The sequence below is a fragment of the Megalobrama amblycephala genome, linkage group LG8 (genome assembly GCF_018812025.1).
Source record: "Megalobrama amblycephala isolate DHTTF-2021 linkage group LG8, ASM1881202v1, whole genome shotgun sequence".
NCBI classification, from domain to species: Eukaryota; Metazoa; Chordata; class Actinopteri; order Cypriniformes; family Xenocyprididae; genus Megalobrama; species Megalobrama amblycephala.
The window spans coordinates 22,437,933-22,464,630 of record NC_063051.1 but is presented as its reverse complement, the minus strand read 5'-3'; the positions used below and the strand labels follow the sequence as shown (position 1 = coordinate 22,464,630).

The window sequence follows — 26,698 nt, the reverse complement described above, 5'->3', positions numbered from 1 at the left end:
GGCCATTTAACCCTCTGGAGTCTGAGGCTGATTTGGGGCCTGGAGAAGTTTTGACATGCCCTGACATTTGTGCTTTTTTCAGTTGTTCATAAACATATTAATGGAAAAAGTGTCATTACACTGTATTCAGCACAAACTAGGCTACAATAATATGTGAGGAACATGTATGTACATGTTTGTGTTTTTGAAGGAATAACATTTATGCGTGGTTATTGAAAAAACAAAAAACTTAAGTCACTGAAATAAGGGCAAAAAAAGTATAGTAAATCTGTGTTTACAATACTTTAGGGAATTGGAGGTTGTAAACTAGAGTTTTTGCTTCAAAATTATGCAAAAATTATGCTGCCTACCAGAGATGTATAGTAACGAAGTAGAACTACTTCACTACTGTACTTAAGTACAAAAAGGCGGTATCTGTACTTTACTAGAGTATTATTTTTTTCTCCTACTTCCACTTTTACTTCAGTACATATTTTCAAAGAGTTTAATACTTTTACTCCGATAGTTTTTTATGTGCTGCATCGTTACTCGTTACAATTATAAAAATGTTACGAATCATTCCATTCCAAACCCACATTACCACTGCCAGAACGGTGGATGGCAGGTTTGATTAAGCTGGCACATCGAGCGAATCAAGCGATTAAGAAGACTGTCCGTCTTTTACGTGCTCCCGTTCTGCCTTTTGATCAGCGAAAAAGATGGACGAACCAAAAACACCACCTTACACCATCAGTAAGTTAAGCCCTTTTGCTAACTAGCGACATGCTGCGGTGTTCACTTAACGTTAACTAGCTGGCTATCATAAAGGCTGTCACGCAGCGCGTTGAATGGTATTTTTGACCCATCACTAATGTCAACTTTCTCTTATTTTATGACAGCCTACTGTTGCCAAAAATAAATCGTAGAGCATGTCTCCTTTGGTGCTGCTTAATCACACGCCCGTTTTTATAGTGTAGTAGTCAGGGGCGTAGCAACCGGGGGGGACGGGGGGGACACGTCCCCCACACTTTTAGAAACAGGTGATTCTGACTCCTGCTATTTTTAATTTTTTTTGGATCCAGCGTGAATATTTCCGGCACCGGCAGTGTTCTCTGATTTGTTACTTAGATTTGAGTGAGCTAACATTCAGCCAATCACAGAGCGAATCATCTCTTGGGCGCGTCTGCTATGAGCTTCAAATCTCTTGTTGCTGTTGTGAGTTTTCGTTCGTTCATTCACTTTGCTATTAGGCCATCTGGGATAAAATGCACCCCAGAAAAAAGCAAAGGACGATTACATCCTTTTTTCAAACACACACTGTAAGTATGTTACAGTATGTCGCGATGACACGAATCACGCGATAAAGTTTTCATGTTATGATTTAAACTACTGTAACGTCAAAAGACAACAGAACCCGTATGGACCTCGTCACGTCGCGCCGGATTCAGTGTGTTAAATGCTCTCCTACTTGTCGCTTTGTATAAAAGCGTCTGCTAAATGAGACGTAACAAATGATTGGTTTCTGCTGTCTTTTGTTGCATACGTGCTGCTCGCGGAGTAGAATTATCCTTTCACAATAAATCAAATTTGTTTTGCACCGAATATCTTAAAATACTTTATCAAATTTAAAATATATCTTTTTTTATACTTTATGTAAATATTCTACTTTATGTCCTAAAGGCAGGCTGTGACGTCACTGACAGAGAGAGGGGACAGTTGCTCAACCTCTCCAGAATGTGTACAGGTGAGATTTGTATAAAAAAAAGCAGATTGACTATTTTAAGGCAGTGTTTTCTTAATTGGAACTGCTTGCCAATATTTTAAGGAATTACACATCAATTTAATTCCTTAAAACAAAAGATCAACCATCAATCACCTTTATTTATATAGTGCTTTTAATAATACAGATTGTGTCAAAGCACTGAACAGTATCAAATAGGAGAATAGAGTAATTTATAATGACAAGATTAAACACTGAATTTCCAGTTTAAGGCATTTTATTATTGAATGCAGAGAATATTTTAAATATCATAAAATATCTTTATCTAAATAAAGTATAGATGGTCTCACATTGGTCTCAAAGTCCTGCAGTATTTTTAAATTTTGAGGATGATTTCACAAAAATAGGTTCCTGTAAGCTATCACGGCATGTTCCCAAAATTGCCACTAGGGTGCTGTAAAATGCCAATTGGTATTCTATTAAGAATTTATTATTATGAACATCAGCTTTGGGTCACATCACCATACAGCTGTCCCCCCCACTTTTAAAATGGCTGCTACGCCCCTGGTAGTAGTGTTTTATAGGTTAATGGTAGTATAGATTTACACTGACATAACTAATGCAGGAGTTTTCCTGCACCTGCGGCTGCCAAAGCCTTATTTGTTTGGTGAGTGATGTAGAATAGAATGCACTTGTCAGGGCGCATATAAGAACGAGCAGCGAGAGAGAGAGAGCGCCACGGCCGCGCGCGCGCATTCACTGTCTTAAAACAACACGAGCGCTGTCTTGCTCTCAAATTGCTCTCTATTTGTTTACATAGTTAATGTGCACTGTGAAGTAACATATACAAACAATGAACAGCTGTATTTTTATTAACTAAGATTAACAAAGATTAATAAATACAGTAACGAATGTATTGACCATGGTTAGTTCATGTTGGTTATTAGTCTAATACATTAACTAATGTAATGTTAACAAATCAAACCATATTATAAAGTGTTACAAACAAGTCATTTACTCAGAACACCTCTTGAAATGAGAATATAATTGTGCTTACCCCATTTTTTTAGTAAGAGTGGTTAGTAAGATTTAATCTTAATGAACTACAGTATTTTCAGGTTATTTATATGACAATGTGTAGAAAAATTACCTAAAAAAATTATTTAGCCTAGTTTAGACTGGAGTGAGGTGAAAACAGAAAAAAGTGCAAAGCAAGTTGTTGTTGTTAGCTAGCTGTTAATTTTATTCAATTGTATATGGTAGAAAATTACACTATTAGTCAAAATAAACTTTTTGGTAATGAAATCAAAGTGCTGACAACAAACAAAGCATCTCAACTTGTCTGCATCTCAAGTGGTACTTAATCACACTTAATCTGTTTGTTTACAAAAAGTTACAGTCAAAGGAATTGTGATTGTCCTTTAGGTTTATCATTTGAAATAATAAAAACAATATGATGTTCAAACTTTTGGCTACTTTCTTTAATAACTACATAACACAATACTTGTACTTTTACTTTCAGTACTTGAGTAGTAAATTTTAAAATAAACTACTTGCAATACTTAAGTACAAAAAATGTTGAATACTTTAGTACTTCTACTTAAGAGTGGTGCTTAAAGAGCACTTCAACTTCTACTCAAGTCACATTTTTGATAGAGCACTTGTACTTTTACTCAAGTCTCAGTCTCTAGTACTTTATACATCTCTGCTGCCTACTCCTTCATATAAAACAATATATTGATTTAGTTTTTGTAAGACACTTTTTGCCAAGAAACACAGTATGCGTGGAGGCGTGAATCACCACTGAATAATGGGCCATTCTCACCTGAGAAGACAAAAGAATTGGATAGTAATGAGCTGAAATGACTTGCATATTAATGAGGCATTTCAGTCAGGTAGGCTGTGAAAAAAACCTTCTGTGATGTCTCAAGCTCATCATGATATATGAAACATACAGAAAAATATTATTACAATATAAAGTAATGGTTTTATATTATACTTTAAAATATAATGTATTTATGTGATGCAAAGAGTCTGAATATAGGCTTTTAGTTTAAAAGCATGCACATTTGGAGAAATATTGGATTCTCATATGCATATGTCAATTTTCTATACAGAGGAGTTATATTTATTTAATATTCATTGTCATTACTATGAGCGCTGGTGTTTTCAATTCATCCTTGAAGTCGGAGGGCGCTCTCTGTGCATTTTTAGTCCACAAATTCATCTAAAAGAAGAAGAGGCTATTCCATGAATGGAGTTTCCAATTCATACTACAGCCGGGGGGCGCTAAAGAAACAAAAACTCATCTAAAATATCTATAGAAGAAAAGAAAACAGGAACTAACTGCATGTCTTCTACAGATCGCTAACCATGACTTTTACATCCAGAAAAACACTTTTCAAGACAATACATACATGATTGAGACGATGAATGCATGTATTGCCTCTGAATTTGCGTCTGAATAGCGCTGGCTCCGTGGGCGTGGCCGCATTAGCAGATAATGAGCTGAATCACGGACTTCTGACATGGCTCTCTTTTCATACAGATTACATAAACACAGAAGGTTTGTTTTCGATTTGACTTACATGATTTAAAACCTGACATCTTAACGTTTTTTTAGACATAAGTTTAATTTTTCTGTGATTAGTATACACTAAGTTACAGTTCATTTTCTGAGAACTATCAGATTGGACTTCGTTCAGAGGGAGAGGAGAAATCACGCATCATGTTAGTTTTCTTTATTTTACAAAAAGCACAACATTTTGTTTTTACTCTGAGTGTATACAAATAAAAGAAGATATTCTATAGTTTCAATTGATGTATTACTTATGTCTCTATGACAAAAAATGACGGAGTATTTTAAGACTGTTTTGCTGCAATGTGAAAAAAAACCTGCAAAACGCGCCGGCGCGTTTTCAGACCTCAGAGTGTTAAGGAGACTGGCAAACTCAAACACAGAACAAATCCACCCCATTGTGCTAGATCCATGACATGCCATAACAAAGCTCCTTATCAAAGAAATTGACAAGTGTCTGTTACATCCAGGAGTGGAGAGAGTCCATGCTGAGATATGGAGAGAGTACTGGATTCTTAGAGGATGCCAGGCCATAAAGCACCATCATTTTCTGTCCTTTCAGCACTTGAGAGTGCAGCCAATGGTCCCCCAAATGGCAGATTTGCCACTAGAATGCCTCAGACTGCTCTGTACACATTTCTACTCAACGGTTGTTGACTGCTTAGGCCCATACCTGGTCAAAAGAGGAAGGCAGAATGAGAAAGGCTGGGGCTTGATCTTCAAATGTCTTACAACTAGGGCAGTTCACATTGAGCTCCTCAATTCGATGGATGTAGATGCCTTCCTTTTTGCACTCTGCCGGTTTATAGCCAGAAGAGGTAAACCACACAAGGTTTCATTTCTGATTGTGGCACCAACTTCTGCAGAGCTGACAGAGAATTACAGGAAGTTTTCTCAACTATGATGCCAGAGCTAAAAACTCTGCTTTTGGAATACCAAATTAGCATCAAGTTTAATCCACCCAGACAGTGCTCCACACTTTGGAGGAATATGGGAACGTGAAGTCCGTTCCATACAGAATGCTCTCCAAGTAGCTGTCGGAGCCCAAGCCATCACAGAGGATATCCTGCCCACCGTCCTAGTGGAGGTAGAGGGGATCCTCAATTCAACTCTCCAGACCCGACAAAGGTGGCAAAAAGCTTCAGAAAACCTGGAAGTAGAGTCTGTTGTACTGATCGTAGATTCACAACTCCCAAGAGCTCAGAGGCCAATAGGCAAAATTCGGATGACATGGCCCAGTACTGATGGATGTGTGCGGATTGCTGAAGTTGTCAGACGGTAAAACTTACCTCAGACCAGTTGCCCACCTAATAGAGTTGCCTGTTCTAAAAGGTAACACCAAAGACATTTAGAGAATTCCCTTAATTACCCATTTGCTGCTCAAATGTGGGGGCGGCTGTTGGGAATTCTTCTCCTTTAAGTTTAAAGTCTGCTATGTGTGTGATGTTCTAATTCATGACTTACATAAGAAATGTAGTGCAGTGTCTCCAGCACATTTAAAAAATGTATTTAGATACCACTTATAGTACATTTGAACCCATAGTGTACTACAAGTAGTATCTAAATATATATTTTTAAATACAGAGATAGCATATTAAAAGCACATTTTAGTTCATATTTCATGCTGTCTCAAAATAGCAAAGTTGAGTACACTTAGATGTTCTTAAGATGATCTTAAGAAGTACTAAAGAAGAATTTTTAGTATATTAAGTACAAAATCAGTGCACTTTAATAGAGCACTTTAAGCATATTATAGAAATGTACTTTTTTTCACCTGGGTAGTGTAACTGCCTATTCACTGTTACTCCAGCAGAGCAGTCAGATTGTATGCTCTCACTCAGGTGCTGTGTTTATGTGTAAGATAATGTTTGTGATGAAAAAATACCTCAAATACACTAACATGTGTAAACTGTATATGGTAATTTATTGTACAAGATTTGACCAAATTCAATCAGATGACTGACCAGAGATCTGCAGCGGTCCATAACATATTCACCAGCATTCAGTGGGGCAATCCCCAACAGGGATAGTGACAGTTTTGATCCCAATCAGGGCTGAGTTATGAAAAGGTTGAACTATTCTGGCACTGGCATGACAAGGTCTTGCATGGAGATAGTGAGCCGATAGAATTTTCTACTTCTGGTCAGCTGCATTAACTTGACTACAATATCTCTTTAAAATCTTCTTCAAAATACCTTTCGATTTGTGTGTTGTAATCCTTACTAGTTCACCAACATCCTTCACTATTCCTCTTAACAGACTGGCTAGACGTGGGTTGCAGTTTCTCAGGATAGCATGGACAATGTCTCACTCATCTCAATTTTCCATTTCATACACAGACCTTGATACTGGTAAGCATAGTCTCAAATGCATTCCTTTAGCCCTTGTTTCCTTTCTTGCAGTTTTCTAATACCTATGTCCTTATTGTCTTCACTTAAAAAGGACAGCAAGAAGACTCAAAACTGCTTCCAACTCCTCACATGTTTCCGTTCTGTTAGCCACCAGTCTTTAGCGGTACCTTTAAGCACAGCAGTCAGAGGAGGTCGACACCACCACTGAGGGGTCGAACATGAAGTATGGGGGGATCTGGGGGAACTCCAGTTTTACAGGGGGATTGTATTGTAAGGAAGTATGGCGTTCTGGAAACACTGAGGGACTACTTGGTACATTATAATCTTGGTTTTGAGAAGTCGAATATGGAGTGGAGAAATTGGTAATAGTCTGTTTGGAGTTAGGTACGCTAGCACTGATAGATTCGATTTTTTGTTCAATTTGGGCATCACGTCATTTCAAACAGTCCATCATGGATTGTCCTAAGTCCCTTATTTCTAGTTTCAACTGTTCCTTCATTCTCTCTCTCACTCTCAAAATGATCATTTGATCAAATGATCACGTTAATTTTTTCTATCAAGGTGTGAACCAGAGTCCTGCATGTCTCCTGTTTGATAAACCCGTACCCGCCCCACACCCGTTATTAACAGAACACCCATCCCGATATCCGACAGAAACACTAATTTTAGTCCGTACCCAACCCTGACCTGTTTGACATAAAAACCACGAACTGAAACTGTATTAAATCTCCTACATGAGGTAGACAAAAATCATTTTCTCATGTAGCCTAACACAAGCAATAAAACCAACATTGGGCATTCTAAGTCAATGCATTTAATTAAACATTTCATTAAACAACACAAGTAAAATAATAGAACAAAGAATGTTCCCTTTCAGTCGGTCAAGTTCGACGTACGTCGGAACTGACCGACGAATTGGGGATTGCTTTGAGAGACCAATCTACTTTGAGTGTAACAAAAACGAGCCAATGCACATTTGTATGCAATAATTGCATCAGCTGTTCCGCGCTGCTGCGTGAGTACATAATGAGTAGCAGGTGCATCGCATATTTCCTTTTCGCTTCGGAGCCGAGTGGATGTATTGTTCCTGCTCTGCAAATTTACTGAGAGTGTTTAACTCAGACGAGTCATTCTTCAGGACGGAGCCTTTGCGAGCTGGTATGGGTGTGACAGCACGGACAGTAGTGGATGTGATCTCACGAGAGACAGAGACAAAAACAGCTGTTTTCATGGCTCTCCCCAAGTGTGCGTCTTCAATGAGTCTGCTGTTAATTCAGCTTAAAGAGGTAGCGCCTTCAATGAGAGTGTGAGTGCTTACAACAGGCTTGCACTATCGTCCTTTTTGTGTTGCCCTGGCCAATTCCTTGTGCACTTCAGCACCACAGAGAGCAAATTCCTGAAAGAGCATACACTGTTTGATCTTGAATCTTTTTCAAGATGTCATTCAAACCGTGTGTTTCTGAATGCAGTCGTTTCCTGTTCTCATTGGCGGCCACGATCGCTCTCACATGCCTGGGCATAAGCATGCTGAGACTGCGTTCATGGGTGGCTCATGTTCTCGAACAAGAGCATGATGACGTCGGCATGCTGGTCGCGTCTCGCCTCTCTTGCCTTTCTTATAAGGGCTCATGCTTCTCAGCGTGATGTGTGCCATCGAGCTGCCGGCAAAATAAGGAACACCAAAAGGGCCAAAATCTGCTGTGCAAAGTCAGGGAGGACGAGGAGCAGGTCTTTTTAGTTGCGCCATACTGGCCCAACCGGACCTGGTTCTCAGAACTCACACTCCTCACGACAGCCCCTCCCTGGCCCATTCCTCTGAGGAAGGACCTGCTTTCTCAGAGACAGGGCACCCTATGGCACCACCACCCAGACCTCTGGAAACTCCATGTCTAATCCCTGGATGGGACGCAGAGGTTCTAGGTGACCTACCCCAGTCAGTGGTAGACACCATCACTTCTGTTCTGACCACATAAAGGCTACCCAGTCTGGCTAGCCCATGTCTGGGACCCTTGGCACGGATGCACTGGCACACAGCTGGCCCCGAGGCCTTCACAAGTATGTGTTTCCCCCAGTGAGCCTTCTTGCACAGACACTGTGCAAAGTCAGGGAGGACGAGGAGCAGGTCTTGCTGGTTTCCCCATACTGGCCCAACCGGACCTGGTTCTCAGAACTCACGATCCTCGCGACAGCCCCTCACATGAAAAACTGTATTCTATAAGTTTAACTAGAAATGCTCTAATTTTGTTGTTGTTGAAAAAGGTGTTCCTCAAGGTTCTACTCTGGGACCATTATTTTTATTATCTTTATTAATGATTTGCCTTAAATATGTTTAAATTGTTCTGTACATCTTCATGCCGATGACACTGTTATTTACACCACTAATTCTGATTTACTACAAATTTAGAATTCTTTACAATCTGATTTTAACTTGTGTAGTGATTTTTACTTTGTCCATCCAAAGACACAAAGTAAAATAGGAATTGGTACTCACATCACCGCCAACGTTGTGATTTTGGATCACACGTCTCTTAAGGTGTGGTTATGAGTACGTCAGATGACCACTTCCCCCTTTTCCTAGTTCAGGGCACCAGTCAAGGTCTTTTACCTTGGCAGTATGAGAACACTCTCAACAGGGGCTTTCATTCATTTAGAATTAATGTAAAGTGGTCAGCTGATCTATTTGAAAAATTGGTGAGATTGCTAACTTGTAGAGCCTCTTCTGTATTATCAGCACAAGGAAGACACAAGTGTAAAAAAATAAATTTTATTAACAAAAAGATAAACAAGAATTACTATAACAACTACTAAATGAATACCATTAATGATAAAGGAATAAAGTGCATAAGATACATAGAATACAAGTGATTAAGTTGGGTGTGGCTATGGAAGAGTTACGTTATCTTATGGAAAGATAAACTGTTTCTCTGAAAATAATAAGGTGGAAAACTTTATTATGCACCAAACAAATAAACGAATGATTATTTGTTATTAACTAACATCAGCTATATTACATCTAATGGGAATTAGGAAATTATATACTGATAATATACAACAATGCCAAGGTCTCTGGAAAGAGGCTTGGTTAAGTTATATTTACGCTCCACGTGGTTGAGTCCGATGACGGTGACGTCTTCCACTGGTTGTGCTGGGTGACAATGCAGTGGGGAGAGGAGCCAGAATCTGTTTCAACAGCCTTGAACATGAAGCTCTGCTGGATGCTGATCTCCTGGAGCACCAAAGGGTCCTAAAATCTGGAACACACAGATGAGGCCCTGATGTAGGTGCAGAAGGTCCTTAACAATCTGGAACACGCAGACGAAGGTACCTTGGATTTAAGGTTTGCTCTCCTGAGTTTAACCCTGTTGCAGATGTCGTCACTGTCTCGCTGGATGGAAACACTGAATGTAGTTTTTGTTAATGTCTCTTTCCTTACAGGTTAAAGGCTTAGAACGTGGTCATCTAGGTTGCTGCCTCACAAGATGTAGACTCAGGTCGTAGGACCTTTTGTTGTCTCTCTGGATGAACCAGAGGCTCAGAATAGTGTTGTATCTGTTAGTGTCTCATCCGATGGGAGCCAGAATCTGTTTCAACAGCCTTGAACACGAAGCTCTGCTGGATGTTGATCTCCTGGAGCACCAAAGGGTCCTAAAATCTGGAACACACAGATGAGGCCCTGATGTAGGTGCAGAAGGTCCTTAACAATCTGGAACACACAGACGAAGGTACCTTGGGTTTAAGGTTTGCTCTCCTGAGCTTAACCTTGTTGCAGATGTCGTCACTGTCTCGCTGGATGGAAACTGAGCATAGTGTTTGTTAATGTCTCTTTCCTCACAGGTTAAAGGCTTAGAACATGGTTGTCTAGGTTGCTGCTTCACAAGCTGTAGACTCAGGTCGTAGGACCTTTTGCTGTCTCTCTGGATGAACCAGAGGCTCAGAATAGTGTTGTATCTGTTAGTGTCTCACCCGATGGGAGACTCAGAACGGTGTATCTGTTAATATCTCACTCTTTACAGAGTTAAGCATTAGCCTCTTAATGTTGTTTAGAATTCTTCATGCAAATGTCAAAACCACCAGCTGGATTGCCTTTGATTGCCACCAGAGGGCACTTCACCCTGGACTATTATCACTCTGTCAAAGACTCTATTTCCCATAGTTCATTGCCCCAGTTCAACAGCCATGATTGTTTTCATGTGTTTGTCATTATCCTCATTAGCCCTGTCTATATAAGCCTGTTTTACTCTGTCTCTCACTGTGAGGTTTTGCCTAGTGTTATACTGTATCTCTGGGGCCGTCTTCACAAAACATCTTAAGGCTAAAAGTAGCTCCTAAATTGCCAATTTAAAATAAAAAAATGGGCATGTCAGTCCTAATTTTAGGACTCTTAAATTTTTTGCTCTAAAAGTATTTCACAAAGCATTTTAGTGCTAAAACTAGCTCCTAAATCTGTGAAACGTTAGGAGTAGTCAAGAGGACTCCTAAGTCACTAAAACCAAATCACAAACAGTACTAATCTACGGTGGCCCAGTAGTGCACAACACAACGAAATTAAAAAAGCAAACATAAGTTCACAACACAACGAAATCGAGACACAACACAACAGAATCGAGCCACAACACAACGGAATAAAGCCACAACACAACGAAATCGAGCCACAACACAACGGAATAAAGCCACAACACAACGGAATCAAGCCACAACACAACGGAAATGCTCCCGACCACTAGGGGGCTCTCAGAGCTCGGTAAAGTTAGTGTTCCTTGCCACTGTTCTATAGAGTCGGCAGTAATATCAATACCACGATTAGTTTAAACAGTATGTAACCACTGCATATCGACATGAAATATTAATTCAATATCACCTACGTGCAAAATAGCTTCATATTTTGGCCTATACTTGTGAATGATTTGACGCGCTACCACGGCGCATGATGAAGGGAACGTCTGCCAATCCCACTAAGTGGTTAAAACGTATAATTTGTATTCATTAAAATTACTTTTAACATTTAAAAACAGACATATTCAAATTCCAAAGCTTGTCAGTCTTACCAACAGGAACTAACAACCTTTGGAATTTGAACATGTCTGTTTTTAAATGTTAAAAGTAATTTTAATGAATACAAATTATACGTTTTAACCACTTGGTGGAATTGGTGGATGTTCCCTTTATCATGCGCCGTGGTATCGCGTCAAATCATTCACAAGTATAAATATGAAGCTATTGTGAACGTAGTTGATTTTTAATTAATATACCATGTCGATATACAATGCTTACATACTTAAAACTAATCATGGTATTGATATCTTTGTAAAACTGTCGACTTTATAGAACAGTGGCAAGGAATAGTAATATTACCTAGCTCTGAGAGCCCCCAAGTGGTCGGGAGCATTTCCGTTGTGTTGTGGCTTGATTCCGTTGTGTTGTGGTTTAATTCCGTTGTGTTGTGGCTTTATTTCGTTGTGTTGTGGCTTGATTCCGTTGTGTTGTGGCTTGATTCCGTTGTGTTGTGGTTTAATTCCGTTGTGTTGTGGCTTATTCCGTTGTGTTGTGGCTTGATTCCGTTGTGTTGTGGCTTGATTCCGTTGTGTTGTGGCTTATTCCGTTGTGTTGTGGTTTAATTCCGTTGTGTTGTGGCTTATTCCGTTGTGTTGTGGCTTTATTTCGTTGTGTTGTGGCTTGTTTCCGTTGTGTTGTGAACTTATGTTTGCTTTTTTAATTTCGTTGTGTTGTGCACTACTGGGCCACCGTACTAATCCACCCAAAGACACTGTACACCATTGAGGCAACAGCAATAGAACCTTAGGTGCTGAACTTTTTCTTCATAAATCCAATACATTTTGATTTATAGATTTGAATCTACGATGAGGCGCCAAAAATAAATCTATAAAGGTGCCATCGAACATTTTTTTACAAGATGTAATATAAGTCTAATGTATCCCCTGAATGTGTCTGTGAAGTTGCAGCTCAAAATACCACATAGATTTTTTAAAATAATTTTTTAACTGCCTATTTTGAGGCATAATTAGTGTAAGACCTTAGGTCATTTATTAGCTCAATTTAATTGTTACAGGGAATAAGAATTGAATCAACTGTAAATGATTCACTGTAAATGAGTCAGAATTAATATTTAACACTTCATCAATTATTCGTCCAGCGAAAACTGAGGTTAGAGTATTTTACCAGTTCTGGATAAAATATTATTCTGCTGCCAACAGTAACAATATTTTATTATGATTATTATTATTATAATTATTATATTATTATAAGCAAGAGGTAGATTGATCTTTTAAGTTTAAGGCAGTATTTTGACACACAGCACAAGAAACTCGTATATGTGAAAATCAAAACAAGCTTTATTGACTACTTCTAATGATTACAAGAAACTAAGGCTAAACACACACACACATTCATACACACACACACACACATTCACGGAGTTGATATGAGTTATGAAGAAAGTCCCAAATACTAACTAAACATCGCAACCTGAGGAAAATCACAAAAGCAGAGCTTTGGCTTGATTCTTTAGGTTTAAAGGAGTTTCACCAGTTTCCAGCAAGAGAGAGAAGTTTGCTTGTACCTGCGTTTGCTCTGACAGCTGAGGTAATCGGGTTGTTCTGCAACTCGTGTGCAGCGGAGCCCCGTTCTGGATTGGCTGTCTTTCAGGTGACGTCTTCTCGGGAAAGCCCTTCGTGGGTTGCGCGGAAGCTTTAAAGTTGTTGCCGGCTGGTGAAACGCGCTGTTCTGAGCAGTTTTCTTCTTTGGAGACTTTGGTCAGATGTTTCACAGAGTGTTTTGGAGTCTGGATGTGACGGCTGTTGAATGGTCAGCTGCGCGGCTCGTGGATGACGTCGGCGACTGTTAGATGGAAAATCAGCCCCGGTGAAGGATCAGTTCTCAACTCCTTCTTTTCAGCATGACCCAAGCAACTTTTCCGCCGTGGTCAAAGTAGTGGTGCTTCGGCTACTGGGCTTCAACGACTGTGCTTCAGTCCGACTTCTGATCGATTTCTGACCGATTTCTGACAACTAGCTATTGGGAAAGCATAGTTTTAAAGGAGCAATTTGGCTCCATCCTTCAGATGCGATCCTCCAATGAGACGTTGCTACGGAGGTTAGACACGCCTCGTGTATTGTCTATTGATCACATCGTGTGATATCTGTTATTAACAACTATTAACAACTTTATAACGTTTCTTAATATCTTCCTGATACTGAATTTCAATGTTTCATTCACACAGAATTACAGAGAATTATAAACTCTGTATTTAGAACTCAAACATGACACACTTCTTACACACATATTACTAGACTGACCTAATTAAAACAATGATTACAATAATGCATTTGAAGAAAACCCACATATTGAATACATTGAATAGACATGTTAGTAATTACATCATGGCATGTATTATTCTGTATATAGTTTAAAATGATCTCTTAATGATGGTCCATTTGAAATTCAAGATTGAGTCTGTAAGCATAAAGTCATTGAACAGCGACCGGAGTCACAAGTGACCGGGTCAAAATGGATTGCTCAACACAAAGGAGGTATAGATAGGACATATTCGTCTTTAAATCCGTTGATGGGTGTTTTCCTGTTCCGTCCGATAATACAAGAGGGTTTTGTGAGAGAATCAATAGATTTAATGTGATCAGACCCACGTGATAGGTTCTGATTAGTTTATTGCTGATGAGCTAAGAAGTCCTTTAGACAGAGTCCTTTGTTAAAAGAAGTCGTGTCATCACTTCTGTTAAGGCTAGGTTTTTCCTGTCAGGAAATGGATCTTTTGGACCAAATGAAGCTTTGTTCAATCATGCCTCTGGCTGATAAAGCCATTTGGTAACGTCTGTCGAACGAGTCCCTACATTAGAAATGCGCCGATTCAGGCTGCGGCACCTTTAATTGCTCGTGCTCTCCGCCCCCTCCCGAGCTCTCGACTCTATCATTGCATAAACAACGTTCACATAGTTCACATTAACCCTCAAAATGGATCTTTACAAAGTGTTCGTTGCAGCATGTCTAATCACGTAAGTATGGTATTTATTTGGATGTTTACATTTGATTCTGAATGAGTTTGAGTCTGTGCTCCATGGCTAACGGCTAATGCTACACTGTTGGAGAGATTTATAAAGAATGAAGTTGTGTTTATGCATTATACAGACTGCAAGAGTTTAAAATTGAAAATAGCGACGGCTCTTGTCTCCGTGAATACAGTAAGAAACAATGGTAACTTTAACCACATTTAACAGTACATTAGCAAAATGCTAACGAAACATTTAGAAAGACAATTTACAAATATCATTAAAAATATCATGTTATCATGGATCATGTCAGTTATTATCGCTCCATCTGCCATTTTTCGCTATTGTCCTTGCTTGCTTACCTAGTCTGATGATTCAGCTGTGCACAGATCCAGACGTTAATACTGGCTGCCCTTGTCTAATGCCTTGAACATGGGCTGGTATATGCAAATATTGGGGGGCGTACACCCCGACTGTTACGTAACAGTTGGTGTTTGTTGAGATTCGCCTGTTCTTCTGAGGTCTTTTAAACAAATGAGATTTACATAAGAAGGAGGAAACAATGGAGTTTGAGACTCACTGTATGTCATTTCCATGTACTGAACTCTTGTTATTCAACTATGCAGAGGTAAATTCAATTTTCAATTCGATGGCACCTTTAACAAATAAATAAATATTGCCTGATTACCTGTGGCAGTGGTTTTCATGAGTTCACACTTACAAATGATTGACTAGAGTAATAAAATATATAATAAGCATATTTGGTGACTACTGTCCAAGGGGATAGAGGGCTCCAAGCTTGGAATGTAGCCCAAACCCAAAGTTCTCCCCATATCCCCAGGCACAGGGTGGCGGAGGGATGCAGAAAACTGTCAAAGTAACTATAGGTGAGTCGGCTCTCTTCTGTGTATTTATTCCTCTTCTCATGCTGATTAGAAAGACAGTTTGAATGTGTTCCTCCCAAACTTTGTTTATAAAACATAATTTGTCGCTTGAATTCTGCATTCTCTTGAGATGCAGACATCCAAGAGGCGGACAATTAACTGTATATACTAGTTTAATTAGTGACACTTAGCCTACATTTTAAAACCTTTATTTGAATATGGCAACATTTGTATCTTAAAACCTTTATATGGAATATGGAAACATGACACCTCATTCTACAATATTTCTATGATTAAAACGCTGACTCCTCCCCCATCAGCCAGTCACTGTGTGTATACATCATAGCAACGAGATCAACCCCGCCCTTACTCTTAGCTTAAGACTTCTGTCTATTCCTTAGTAAAAGTTTGTCTCAGCAGCTTTGTGAATAGGTTTTAAGAGAAAACTCTTAGCTAAGAACTTTTACTGCCATTTAGGAGAACTCTTAGTGATAATATGAAATGTTTTGTGAATATGGCCCCTGAGCATTATTCCTGATTCATGTCTCTTGGTTTTGGATTTCTTGCCTGACTCTTGGATTACACTTTTGCCTGTGTTCCCTGACTTGTTTGCTTGTTTGGATTGATATTGACCTGTTGCCTGTATTTTGGACTACATGTCTGGATTGTCCCGCTAATAAAAGCTGTATTTGGATCTCAAATCTTTTGAGTCTTGGAGAATGTGATTAACTCCTCATTGAGATTTAACCAGATCAACATCGTATTTTGTCAGTCTAATCTTAAGGCCTTAGCGATGTTAAATTGCAAAGATCTTGAGTTTTCATTGGACAGCATGTCCATGGTGGCCTGACAAAGTCTGATGTTTCACCATGAAACAGGAAGCTTTTGTAAGTCAGGCATACAATGTCCAACCTGCCCCAAACTTAACGTGTGATAAGAGTCCTGGCCTGAAGACATCTATATACCAATATTCAGTTAGTCATAACGGCACCTGTTGGCAACAGGAAATGGCATGCTTTACACTGTAATTCACTCCCAGAGACACATAAATATGCCATGAAGTACTAAACATACTAGAAACACATTAAATCATGTAACACTTGGCTAAGTGCTAAAATATGCGATTAATGCCAAGAAACAGGCCGTTGTTGTAACTCAGGCATACAATTTCCGATCTGCTCTAAACTTCACATGTTTGATAATAGTCTTAGCCTGAAGATGTCTACATGGCAATATTCAGTTATAGTCAAAGTGCCACCTGCAGGAAGTGTAGCACGTCAAAATGCCTTTGCCATATTTCTCCTATATTTAAAAGCTTAAAAGCATGTTGTCCACTGTTCACTGTTTTCCTAAGGCCTCCAGGTGGTGGTGGCCCCGGGTGCGAAGGCCCTTTCATTGCTGCTTGGTGAAGTTTTGTCCCTGCAACCATTGTTGGTGAGTTTCTTGAGTTCACCTACAAAATTTCAATTAAGCACCCTTTGCGCTACATTTCATGTACAAGTATGAAATTCGGTAGACATGTATAACAGCCCAATACCTACAAAAAAGTCTAGCAGCAAAATCTGAAAACTCAACAGGAAGTGAGATATTTTGAATTTTCTCTGCAAAATTTTTGTAGTTTTTGCCATTTTATCAGATAAACATCATATTTGGTCTGTATAATCTAAAGGCCTTTGTGAGATTAAATTGTAAAGATCTTAAGTTTTCGCTGAAGGGTGTGTCCGCAGGGGCCTGACAAAATCCGATGTTTCGCCATTAAACAGGAAATTGTTGTAACTCAGGCTTACAATGTCTAATCTGCCCCAAACTTAACATGTTTTATGAGAGTCCTGGCCTGAAGACATCTACATGCTAATAAAAGTTACAGTCATAGCGCATATCATGTTTTACACTGTGATTAACTCCACATTAAGATTTAACCAGATCAATATCATATTTGGTCGGTCTAACCTTAAGGAATAAGCGATGTTAAAGTGCAAAGATCTTGAGTTTCGCTATGAAAAAGGAAGCTGTTGTAAGTCAGACATACAATGTCCAACCTGCCCCAAACTTCACATGTTTGATAAGAGTCATGGCCTGAAGACATCTACATGCAAATATTCAGTTAGTCATAGCGCCACCTGTTGGCAACAGGAAATGGCATGCTTAACACAGAAATTCACTCTCTGAAACATATTTAAATATTCCATGAAGTACCACACGTACTAGAAACATGTTAAATCATGCAAAACTTGGCTAAGTGCTAATGTATGCGATTAACACCATGAAACAGGAAGTTGTTGTAACTCAGGCATACAATGTCCAATCTGCCCCAAACTTCATGTGTTTGAGAAGAGTCCTGCGTCTACATGACAATATTCAGTTACAGTAATAGAGCCACCCACTGGCAACAGGAAGTGACGTGTTTAACACTGTGATGCACTACTAGCAACATACTAAAATATGCAATTGAGTGCTAAACATGCTACAATCATTCTAAAACATGCTAGAAACATTTAGCTGAGTACTAAAGCATGCTACTATCACCATGAAACAGGAAGTTGTTCTAACCCAAGCATACAATGTCCAATCTGCCTCAAACTTCTGTTTGATAAGTGCCCTGGCCTGAAGACATCTACATGGCAATATTCAGTTACTGTCAAAGTGCCAACTGTTGGCAGCCGGAAGTGTGCCACTTTGAAATGACTTGGCCATAATTCTCCTGTATTCAATCGCTTACATGCATGTCACCCACTGTTCACTGTTTTCCTGATGCCAATGCATGGTGGTGAGCCCGGGCCCTTTCATCGCTGCTTGTATCTTTAATTGAATTTGATTCCCTGACCTAAGCTATCTAGAGGGCTGATGAATTGAAATGAGGTCAGAGAGATATGAAGGAGCAAGCTTATGAATGGATTTATAGACTAGTGTGAGTACCTTGTAATCAATTCTGTATCTTACATGCACATCAACATCCTATTAGCAAAATTCTGTACTAATTGTAGCCGTGCAAGAACAGAGTGACTAAGGCCAAAATAAAGCGAATTGCAATAGTCCAAATGGGATAAAATAAAGGCATGAATGACCTTTTGTGTCCTTAAAATTAAGAAATGGCTTAATTTTAGAGATATGGCGAAGATAGAAAAAACTGGACCTGATAATTGAATTGACTTGTTTGTCCATTTTAAGGTCACTAAGCTAAGTTTTTAACATATACATGTGCATCTCAATAAATTAGAATATCATGAAATATTTTTTTTTTCTGTAATTTAATCCAAAAAGTAAAACTTAAATATATTCTATATTTATAAGACATAAAGTAAAATATTTCCAGACTTTTTTGTTTTCATTTTGATGATTACAGCTTGCTGCTGATCAAAATAAAAAAATCAGTATCTCAAATTATTAGAATATTTAATTTCAAGTTCAAGTTACCATTCTCAGGGTATAAATACTGGGTTTAGGTCAGTATTCCCAACAGCAGTCATGGGGAAGTCTGCTGACTTGACAGTTGTCCAGAAGACAATCATCAAGACCCTCTACAATGAGGGTAAGCCACAGAGGGTCATTGCTGAAAGAGCTGGCTGTTCACAGAATGCTGTGCCAAAGCATATTCATGGAAAGTTGACTGGAAGGAAAAAGTGTGATAGGAAAAGGTGTGCAAGTGAAAGGAATGACCCCAGGCTTGAGAAGATTGTCAGGCGAAGCCGATTTAAGAACTTAGGAAAGCTTCTAAAGAAGTGGACTGAAGCCGGAGTCAGCGCATCAAGAACTACCGCACACAGACACATCTTCAGGAAATGGGCTACAACTGTCACATTCCACGTACCAAGCCACTTCTGAACCAAAGACAACGTCAGAAGCGTCTTACCTGGGCTAAGGAGAAAAAGAATTGGACTGTTGCTCAGTGATCCAAGGTCATCTTTTCAGATGAAAGTAAATTTTGCATTTCATTTGGAAATCAAGGTCCCAGAGTCTGAAGGAAGAGTGGAGAAGCACAGAAACCATGTTGTTTGAAGTCCAGTGTGAAGTTTCCACATTCAGTGCTGATTTGGACTGCCATGTCATCTGCTGATGTTGGTCCGCTGTGTTTTCTGAAGTCCACAGTCAATACAGACATCTACCAGGAAATTTTAGAGCACTTCATGCTTCCTTCTGCTGACAAGCTTTATGGAGATGCTGATTTCATTTTCCAACAGGATTTGGCACCTGCCCACACTGCCAAAGGTACCAAAAGCTGGTTCAATGACCATGGTGTTACTGTGCTTGTTTGGCCAGCAAATTCGCCTGGCCTGAATCCCATAGAGAATCTATGGGATATTGTCAAGAGGAAGATGAGAGACACCACACCCAACTATGCAGATGACCTGAATGCTGCTATCAGAGCAACCTGGGCTTAAATTTGGATATCGTCTGCAAAACAATGGAATGAAACTCTATGTTTTTTGAAAATATTACCTAGCGGGAGCATATAGAGGGAAAATAAAATGGGAGCAAGAATGGAGCCTTGTGGGACACCACAGGTAAGCTTTGCTACAGATGAGGTACAGTTTATAATATTAACTGTATAGCATCTGTTAGACAAATAAGATGTAAACCATTTAAGAACATTACCCTGTAGGCCCACATAGTGCTCTAAGTGAGAAATAAGAGTGGTGTGATTAACTGTATTGAAAGCTGCTGTTAGGTACAAAAGTACTAAAACCACAGAGTTTCCAGAATCTGTAGAAATCAATATATCATTACATACTTTAAGAAGAGCCTTTCGGTACTATGGCGCACTCCAAAACCTGATTGAATTAGTACTCAAAAAATTCTGCAATTGAATAAACATAGTTTTTTTCTAAAATTTGAGATGGGTGGAAAATTAGAAGAAGAAAAAAAACAGAAGGATCAAGGTCTGGTTTCTTCAAAAGAGGCCCAACTGTTGCATGTTTCATATAGTCTAGTACTGTATCAGTTCCAAGGCATTTATTAATGACATGGAGAAAACTAGGACCTATAGTTTTAGCAATTTGTTAAAAAATATGAAGGAATAACATAATGCAGTGAAGTAGGCTTTTATTGATCTGTTATACTTAAAAGAGTAGCAAGAGAGTGGCTCAAACTACCTCCACGTCGAAGAGTAAATGGATGGGTCATTAATGATCAAAGCAGATGGACTAGCCTGAAATGTCAAGTTTGTGATCTTCGTAGTAAAATAATAAAGAAAGTCTTCACACAACTGAGGAGATGACTCTGGAAAGATTTGAGTAGGAGGATTGAGAGCAGCATTTGTAGTAGAAAAGAGAATATTGTGTTTAAGATAGTTTTTGTCAATAATGTCTGAAAAGTATTTATTCCTAGCCACTCTCATAGCTTTCTGGAAGTTCTTTAATGAATCAATAAAGATTTCATAGGAAATCTGGGTAACACTTTAGAATACTGTTTCTTACTTACTGCATAACTAATAAGGAATTACTGAAGAACTAATAGGTAATTCTTCATTAACAAATAAGTCACTACTGTTAACTACTAAGGAAGATGTGTTAACTAATCAGTATGTAATAGAATTTTATGATTTTGTTAAGTAACAGTTAGCTAATCAGCAACTAATGAATTCTGTCATACCTCCTGAAGAACTACTATTAATTATCTACTAATTAAGTTTCAAGAAAAATAACTATGAAGTAACTACTAATGAGCAGTCAAACACAATTACATTGAGTTGTGACCCTTTCTTATTTACTAATGATTTCAGTAGTAGTATTATGAAAATGCAATATTAATAATTACAATACATTTTATAGAGGTTTTTACCTGTGTGGTAAATAATTGTTTTGTGAATGTGTTCTGTAAGAAATCAACTTTGGAAAGGAACCCAACCCCTAAATGCCTTGTCATAGCCAACTTACCTCAGATTATTTTTTTACATTTCATATACAGTACTGTAAGTGTGTCTGTTTTCCTCAGCATATCACATTACCATTGAGTAAATTCCAGTATGTAAGGCAATGACTGAGGAAAAGTGAAAAAAACAGGGAACCCATTAATTAATAAAGAATTATCAAATAATTCGGCAGTAATTACTTAGAACCTTAAACAGTATTCTAAAGTGAAAATGCAGGGAACCCATTAGTAATTAATAAAGAATTATTAGATAATTCTGCAGGAATTAGCCTACTTAGAACCTGAAACAGTTTTCTAAAGTGAAAATATAGGGAACCCATTAGCAATTCATAAAGAATTATTAGATAATTCTGCAGTAATTACTTAGAAACTGTTCTAATTACTTTAGAACAGTATTCTAAAGTAAAGATTTAAGGAACCCATTAGTAATTAATAAATAATTACCACATAATTCTGACTCAAATCAAACTTACACTCTGAAAAAAAACCCACTATTAACGTAATAATCTAAAAACCTTTGTAAAATACATGACACGACCACTAGTTTACATGATATCTTCCTTTATTTCAGATGAGAACATTTCTTAAAACAATATATTTTATTCCGTTTTAACATGCATACAATACTTACATTTAAACTCATTTAACAAACATTTTAGAATCAAAAGTTAAAACATTTAAAAACAATTTAAGTGTAATCAACCAGTCTCTGTTATCCAGTTTCCATAGGATCTCTTGCGGTAGTTTGGCTTGTTTTCGGCGGGGAAACTGCTAACTTCACTCATTGCCCTGTTTCACTCATTTCACTTACTTTTCACTTATTTTTCTTGAAGTTTAATTAGTAGATAATTACAAGTAGTTCTTCAGGAGGTATGACAGAATTCATTAGTTACTGATTAGCTAACTGTTACTTAACATAATCATAAAATTCTATTACAAACAGTTAACAGTAGTGACTTAAGTGTTAATGAAGAATTACCTATTAATTCTTCAGTAATTCCTAATTAGTTATTCAGTAAGTAAGAAACAATATTCTAAAGTGCTACTGAAATCTGAAGTTTATCCTTCTTCCATTTCCTTTCCGCTCTCCTACAGATCTGACAGAGAAAGCGGACGGTGTTATTATTAAAAACAGCAGTCCACTAGATAGTGCGCACAAACTCTTTCCGCACTCAAGGCCAAAGAAGTATAGGCTACTTTGAAAGGCTCGCGCGCTCAACTGTGCACGAGAAGGAACGGGACGCGGAAAATGAAGAAAGGTCAGTCAGTTTCTCATGTCAGTTTTTTAACTGACGCTATGGGGAACGCAATCCAATAGCGCCATGCTACGAGCACAGGGCCCCATTTTAGGCTCATAATCAAGGGAAAATGTACGGAGCCAAAGCCATAATTCACCCATCAAATCATGCTTGACCCTTCATTGGGAGCTCTGTGAGACAAGGTATCCTAGTCCGGCAGGTCCCTTCAGGAGCCCGGGACTAGCTTTAAACAGATAGAATCCATGCTTGAAGAGCAGAGATGTCTAGGTTATAAAATCTGGCAAAGGTGGACAGCGAGGAGCAGCCGGCTGCTGCACAGATGTCGTTAATGGACACCTCGCTTGACAACGCCCAGGAGGAGGCCATTCCTCTGGTGGAGTGGGCCCTTATTCTGATAGGATACTGCAAGCCCAAGGAACTATTAGGCCAATGCTATTGCATCCACTATCTAATGAGATAATCAGTCTCTGTTTCGTGACTGGCAGGCCCTTAGAGCGGCCTCTGAAGCACACAAATTTACACAAACAGCACACAATTTGGAGGCGTCTGTCACAACTACCTTTGTTCTGGAGACTGAGCCCAGATGCACACCCGACTGGTACAGATGGGGTGATTTCCAGGGAACCAGTTTGCTGACGCAGCTGTGGGTTGCCCTGAGATTGAGGCATCAGCTTTGACGCAGGCTTTTAGCCAGTATTGAAATGGCCACATATGAAGCAGACCTAGAGGAACTTCTGAGGAGGCTGCTGCCATAAGGCCCAGCAATTTTTGTAACGTTTTGAGGGGAAGAGAAAGTCTAACTTTGAATGATGCCGCAAGCCTCTGAATTTTCTGAGAGCACTCCGGCGAAAGCCAGGTCTGCATCTGAGAAGAAATTTGTTGGCTGGGAGACAGCGAACTCTTGACCAGTTTGATCCTGAACCCCAGACATTCTAAATGGCTGAGGAGCAGGGACCTGTGTGCACATCTCTAGTCTCGACTGAGTCAAGACTAGCCAGTCATTGAAATAGTTCAGGATGCGTACTCCCTTCTGTCTCAGGGGGGATGGTTTGGGTGGTGAGAGGCTAGAGAGTCACAAGTGACAGGTCGCCGTACTGTGTTGGGGAGCTGACGCTCGTGATAGTGCAAAGAAGAAGAGAAGTGCTCTTTTCGTGAAGGTGTTTATTTTTTATCTTTGAATTTTGACTCGCTATAACAGCGGTGAGGAGCTTGGTTTTGCATACTCTTGGTGTGGCAGATCCAGCGTTTGCAACCAAAACAACATCCCCAATGCCCGGAACTGAACAGGGGGTTGGGAGATGAACACATAGTGGCTTGGGAGGCAGTCCGGCCTTGTCAGGACACAGCCTCCACATGCCTAGTAAATCAGGACTGCTTAGGATGCTGCTCAGGGTCCAACACTATCTTAGGGCAGGGCACCTTGGAAAGGGGTAGCGCAAAGCACTGCAGGAGCACTGCCTGATCTCAGGTTCTGCCTTGGGCTGGGGCTGAGCAGGCATTGATGCTGGCCTGGTGTGCTTCTGATTCCTGCAGGAGGAAATGGCTCTTGGCTTGTGACGATTTCTGGGATGCTATAAAACGCTCAGCAAAGCCATCTAACTTAGAACCAAAACAGGTCCGCTGGGGAGACAGGGGAGTTGAGATGGGGTGTCTTATTGGTGTCCTTGATCTCCATTAAATTTAAGCAAAGGTGGCGCTGAAGGACCATCAAATTGGCCATTATATCACTACTATTTATGAACAACAGCAGAACTGATATGTTTTGTGTTTTATGTTTCATGCTTCAGAATTTCTGTTAAGGAAACGTGATGAGAATTGATACTCCCTGGTTTTCATAGTGCATTGTGGACAAACTTTTTAGGGGACGAACGTTTCAGTGTATTGGAAGGATTTTGCGTTTGAGACTTAAAATGGCCGACTCCCTGATCAATGCTCTGACTACTGAACTAGATTGTGTGTGTGTGATGGACTGATAGAAGAAACCTTGATCTACTGATTCTGTGCATAAAACTGCAAAACCATACTTGATACAAAGAATAATGCCAGTGTTGTTAATGTTATGAGTTTCGTTGTTGGCTCTTTTGTGACTTAAACAGATAGATAAAACGAAAAAAAAAATACTGTCATCATTTACTCACCCTCAAGTTGTTCCAAACCTGTATGAATTTCTTTCTTCTGCTGAACACAAAAGAAGATATTTTGAAGAATATTGGTAACCAAACAGTTGATGGGCCTCATTGACTTCCATAGTACCATATGTAAAAAAATAAAAAAATAAATAAAATAAAAAAAAAAACACTTGAGGGTGAGTAAATAATGACAGAATTTTAATTTTTGGGAAGAGCTGATTCCTTGGCATTTATATATATTTAAAAAGCTATTTGGATGTTAAATAGAAGATTAAGTTATTTAAGCTTATTAAAGGATTTTCTTCTCTCTCTACAGCTCCTGATTTCTGCAGCTTGCACCCCCTGTTGATGTGAAAGATGAGTTTGTGTGGCAGAAAGGCACTGACACTCCTCAGCAGTGTGTTTGCTGTGTGTAGTCTGGGGCTGCTGGGCATTGCTGTCAGCACTGACTACTGGCTCTACCTGGAAGAGGGGGTCATCCTGCCTCTCAATCAGAGCACTGAAATTCGTATGTCTCTCCATTCAGGGCTCTGGAGGGTCTGTTTTCTTGCAGGTAAGTGTGTGTGTGTTCTTGTATATATGGTTTATGAGGACACAAATATGTATAATAACATGGGTATTACAACGTAACTTCCTGTGTCCTTGTAAACCAAATGGCTTAAAAAACATACTAAACTGTGTTTTGTTTTGTTTTTAAATTAAAAAAATGCAGATAGTTTAAGGTGGGTAGGTTTAGGGGTAGTGGTAGTGTAGGGGGGGATAGAATGTACAGTTTGTACAGTATAAAAACCATTACATCTATGGAGAGTCCCCGTAAACCATATATACAAGTATCCGTGTGTGCTTCCTTAGTGACACTATTAGTGTTTTATAGTGTACATTTGTTATATAATTAAATACATAAAAATCATTGTAAAAAAAATATTTCACTGTAGCAGTTGACCCTCTATCTTTGTATACACTGGGTTTATGTAATGTTTGCAAGATATTAGAAGGAAAGGTACCTTTTATTTCATATTCCAGGGCAAGAATTAAAATATTCCTTATTGCTGTGAAAGAAACATCTACAGTACTTTTGAACAATAAAAAAGATACTGCTCTCTTATATTTTATTTTTGGATTATGTTCCACTTGATTGTAACCGGGAACTCAGAAATTAGGAGTGAATGTAGTATGTCCAAATTTCATGCCTTTTTGGGTTTACATAGTTGAATAAAAATACAGATGTAAAAAAACAAAAAAGGAATAACAAGGGGAAACATAACTTGGTTACATAAGCTTGGTCTGACGCTGTGTCAGTACGTGACACTATGGAAACACCTGTTGTATTCTCATGTTTGGCTATGAACCAATCACATGTCAGAGACATGTATGCTTTGTTCTTATTGGCTATAGCATTTGTCAGTACAATTTATGCAAATTAGCCCTAGAAAGTTCGGTTGTGTACTTGCTGCTTAAGAGTTAGCACTCATGTTGCATATCTGAAAATTGTTTAATAAATCCTCATGTTCAAGTAAATTCTGCATGCACCCAGAGCCTCCTTTTAAACCTCATCATTTTATCACAAACATAACATGGTGTCAGACTGAACGAATTATATGAGCAAGCAGTGCTGGTCCTCCTTATACGCAAACCATGCAATGTGTGTGAGGCCCCCTTGCTCTCAAAGATTATTTAAGTAGCATAACACTTATATAATGTAAATATATTTTTAATAGTATGTGAATATAAATGCAGATTCAACTTTAGCGGAGTCATATAGGAATTTACTTTTTCTAATACTTAATGATTTATATTTATTTAATAACTGTTTTGGATTCAGACATCTTGCAGTGCGACAGATAATGAGATAATGACATTTATCTTGGCATATGGTTTTAGAAATGGCTTCCAAATGAAACTATATGTC

At 38.9% G+C, this 26,698-nt stretch overlaps 1 protein-coding gene across 2 annotated transcripts in view; it reads left to right on the top strand.

Annotated features, from left to right (window-relative positions):
• cacng5a (calcium channel, voltage-dependent, gamma subunit 5a) overlaps nt 1-26,698 on the top strand; it is an 85,556-nt gene that overhangs the window by 36,361 nt on the left and 22,497 nt on the right. For both annotated transcript variants that reach the window (XM_048200086.1, XM_048200085.1), the window contains exon 2: nt 25,106-25,342. In XM_048200086.1, coding sequence (XP_048056043.1) covers nt 25,147-25,342 — 196 coding nt within the window. In that variant the 5' untranslated portion in view covers nt 25,106-25,146. The remainder of the gene's footprint in view (nt 1-25,105; nt 25,343-26,698) is intronic.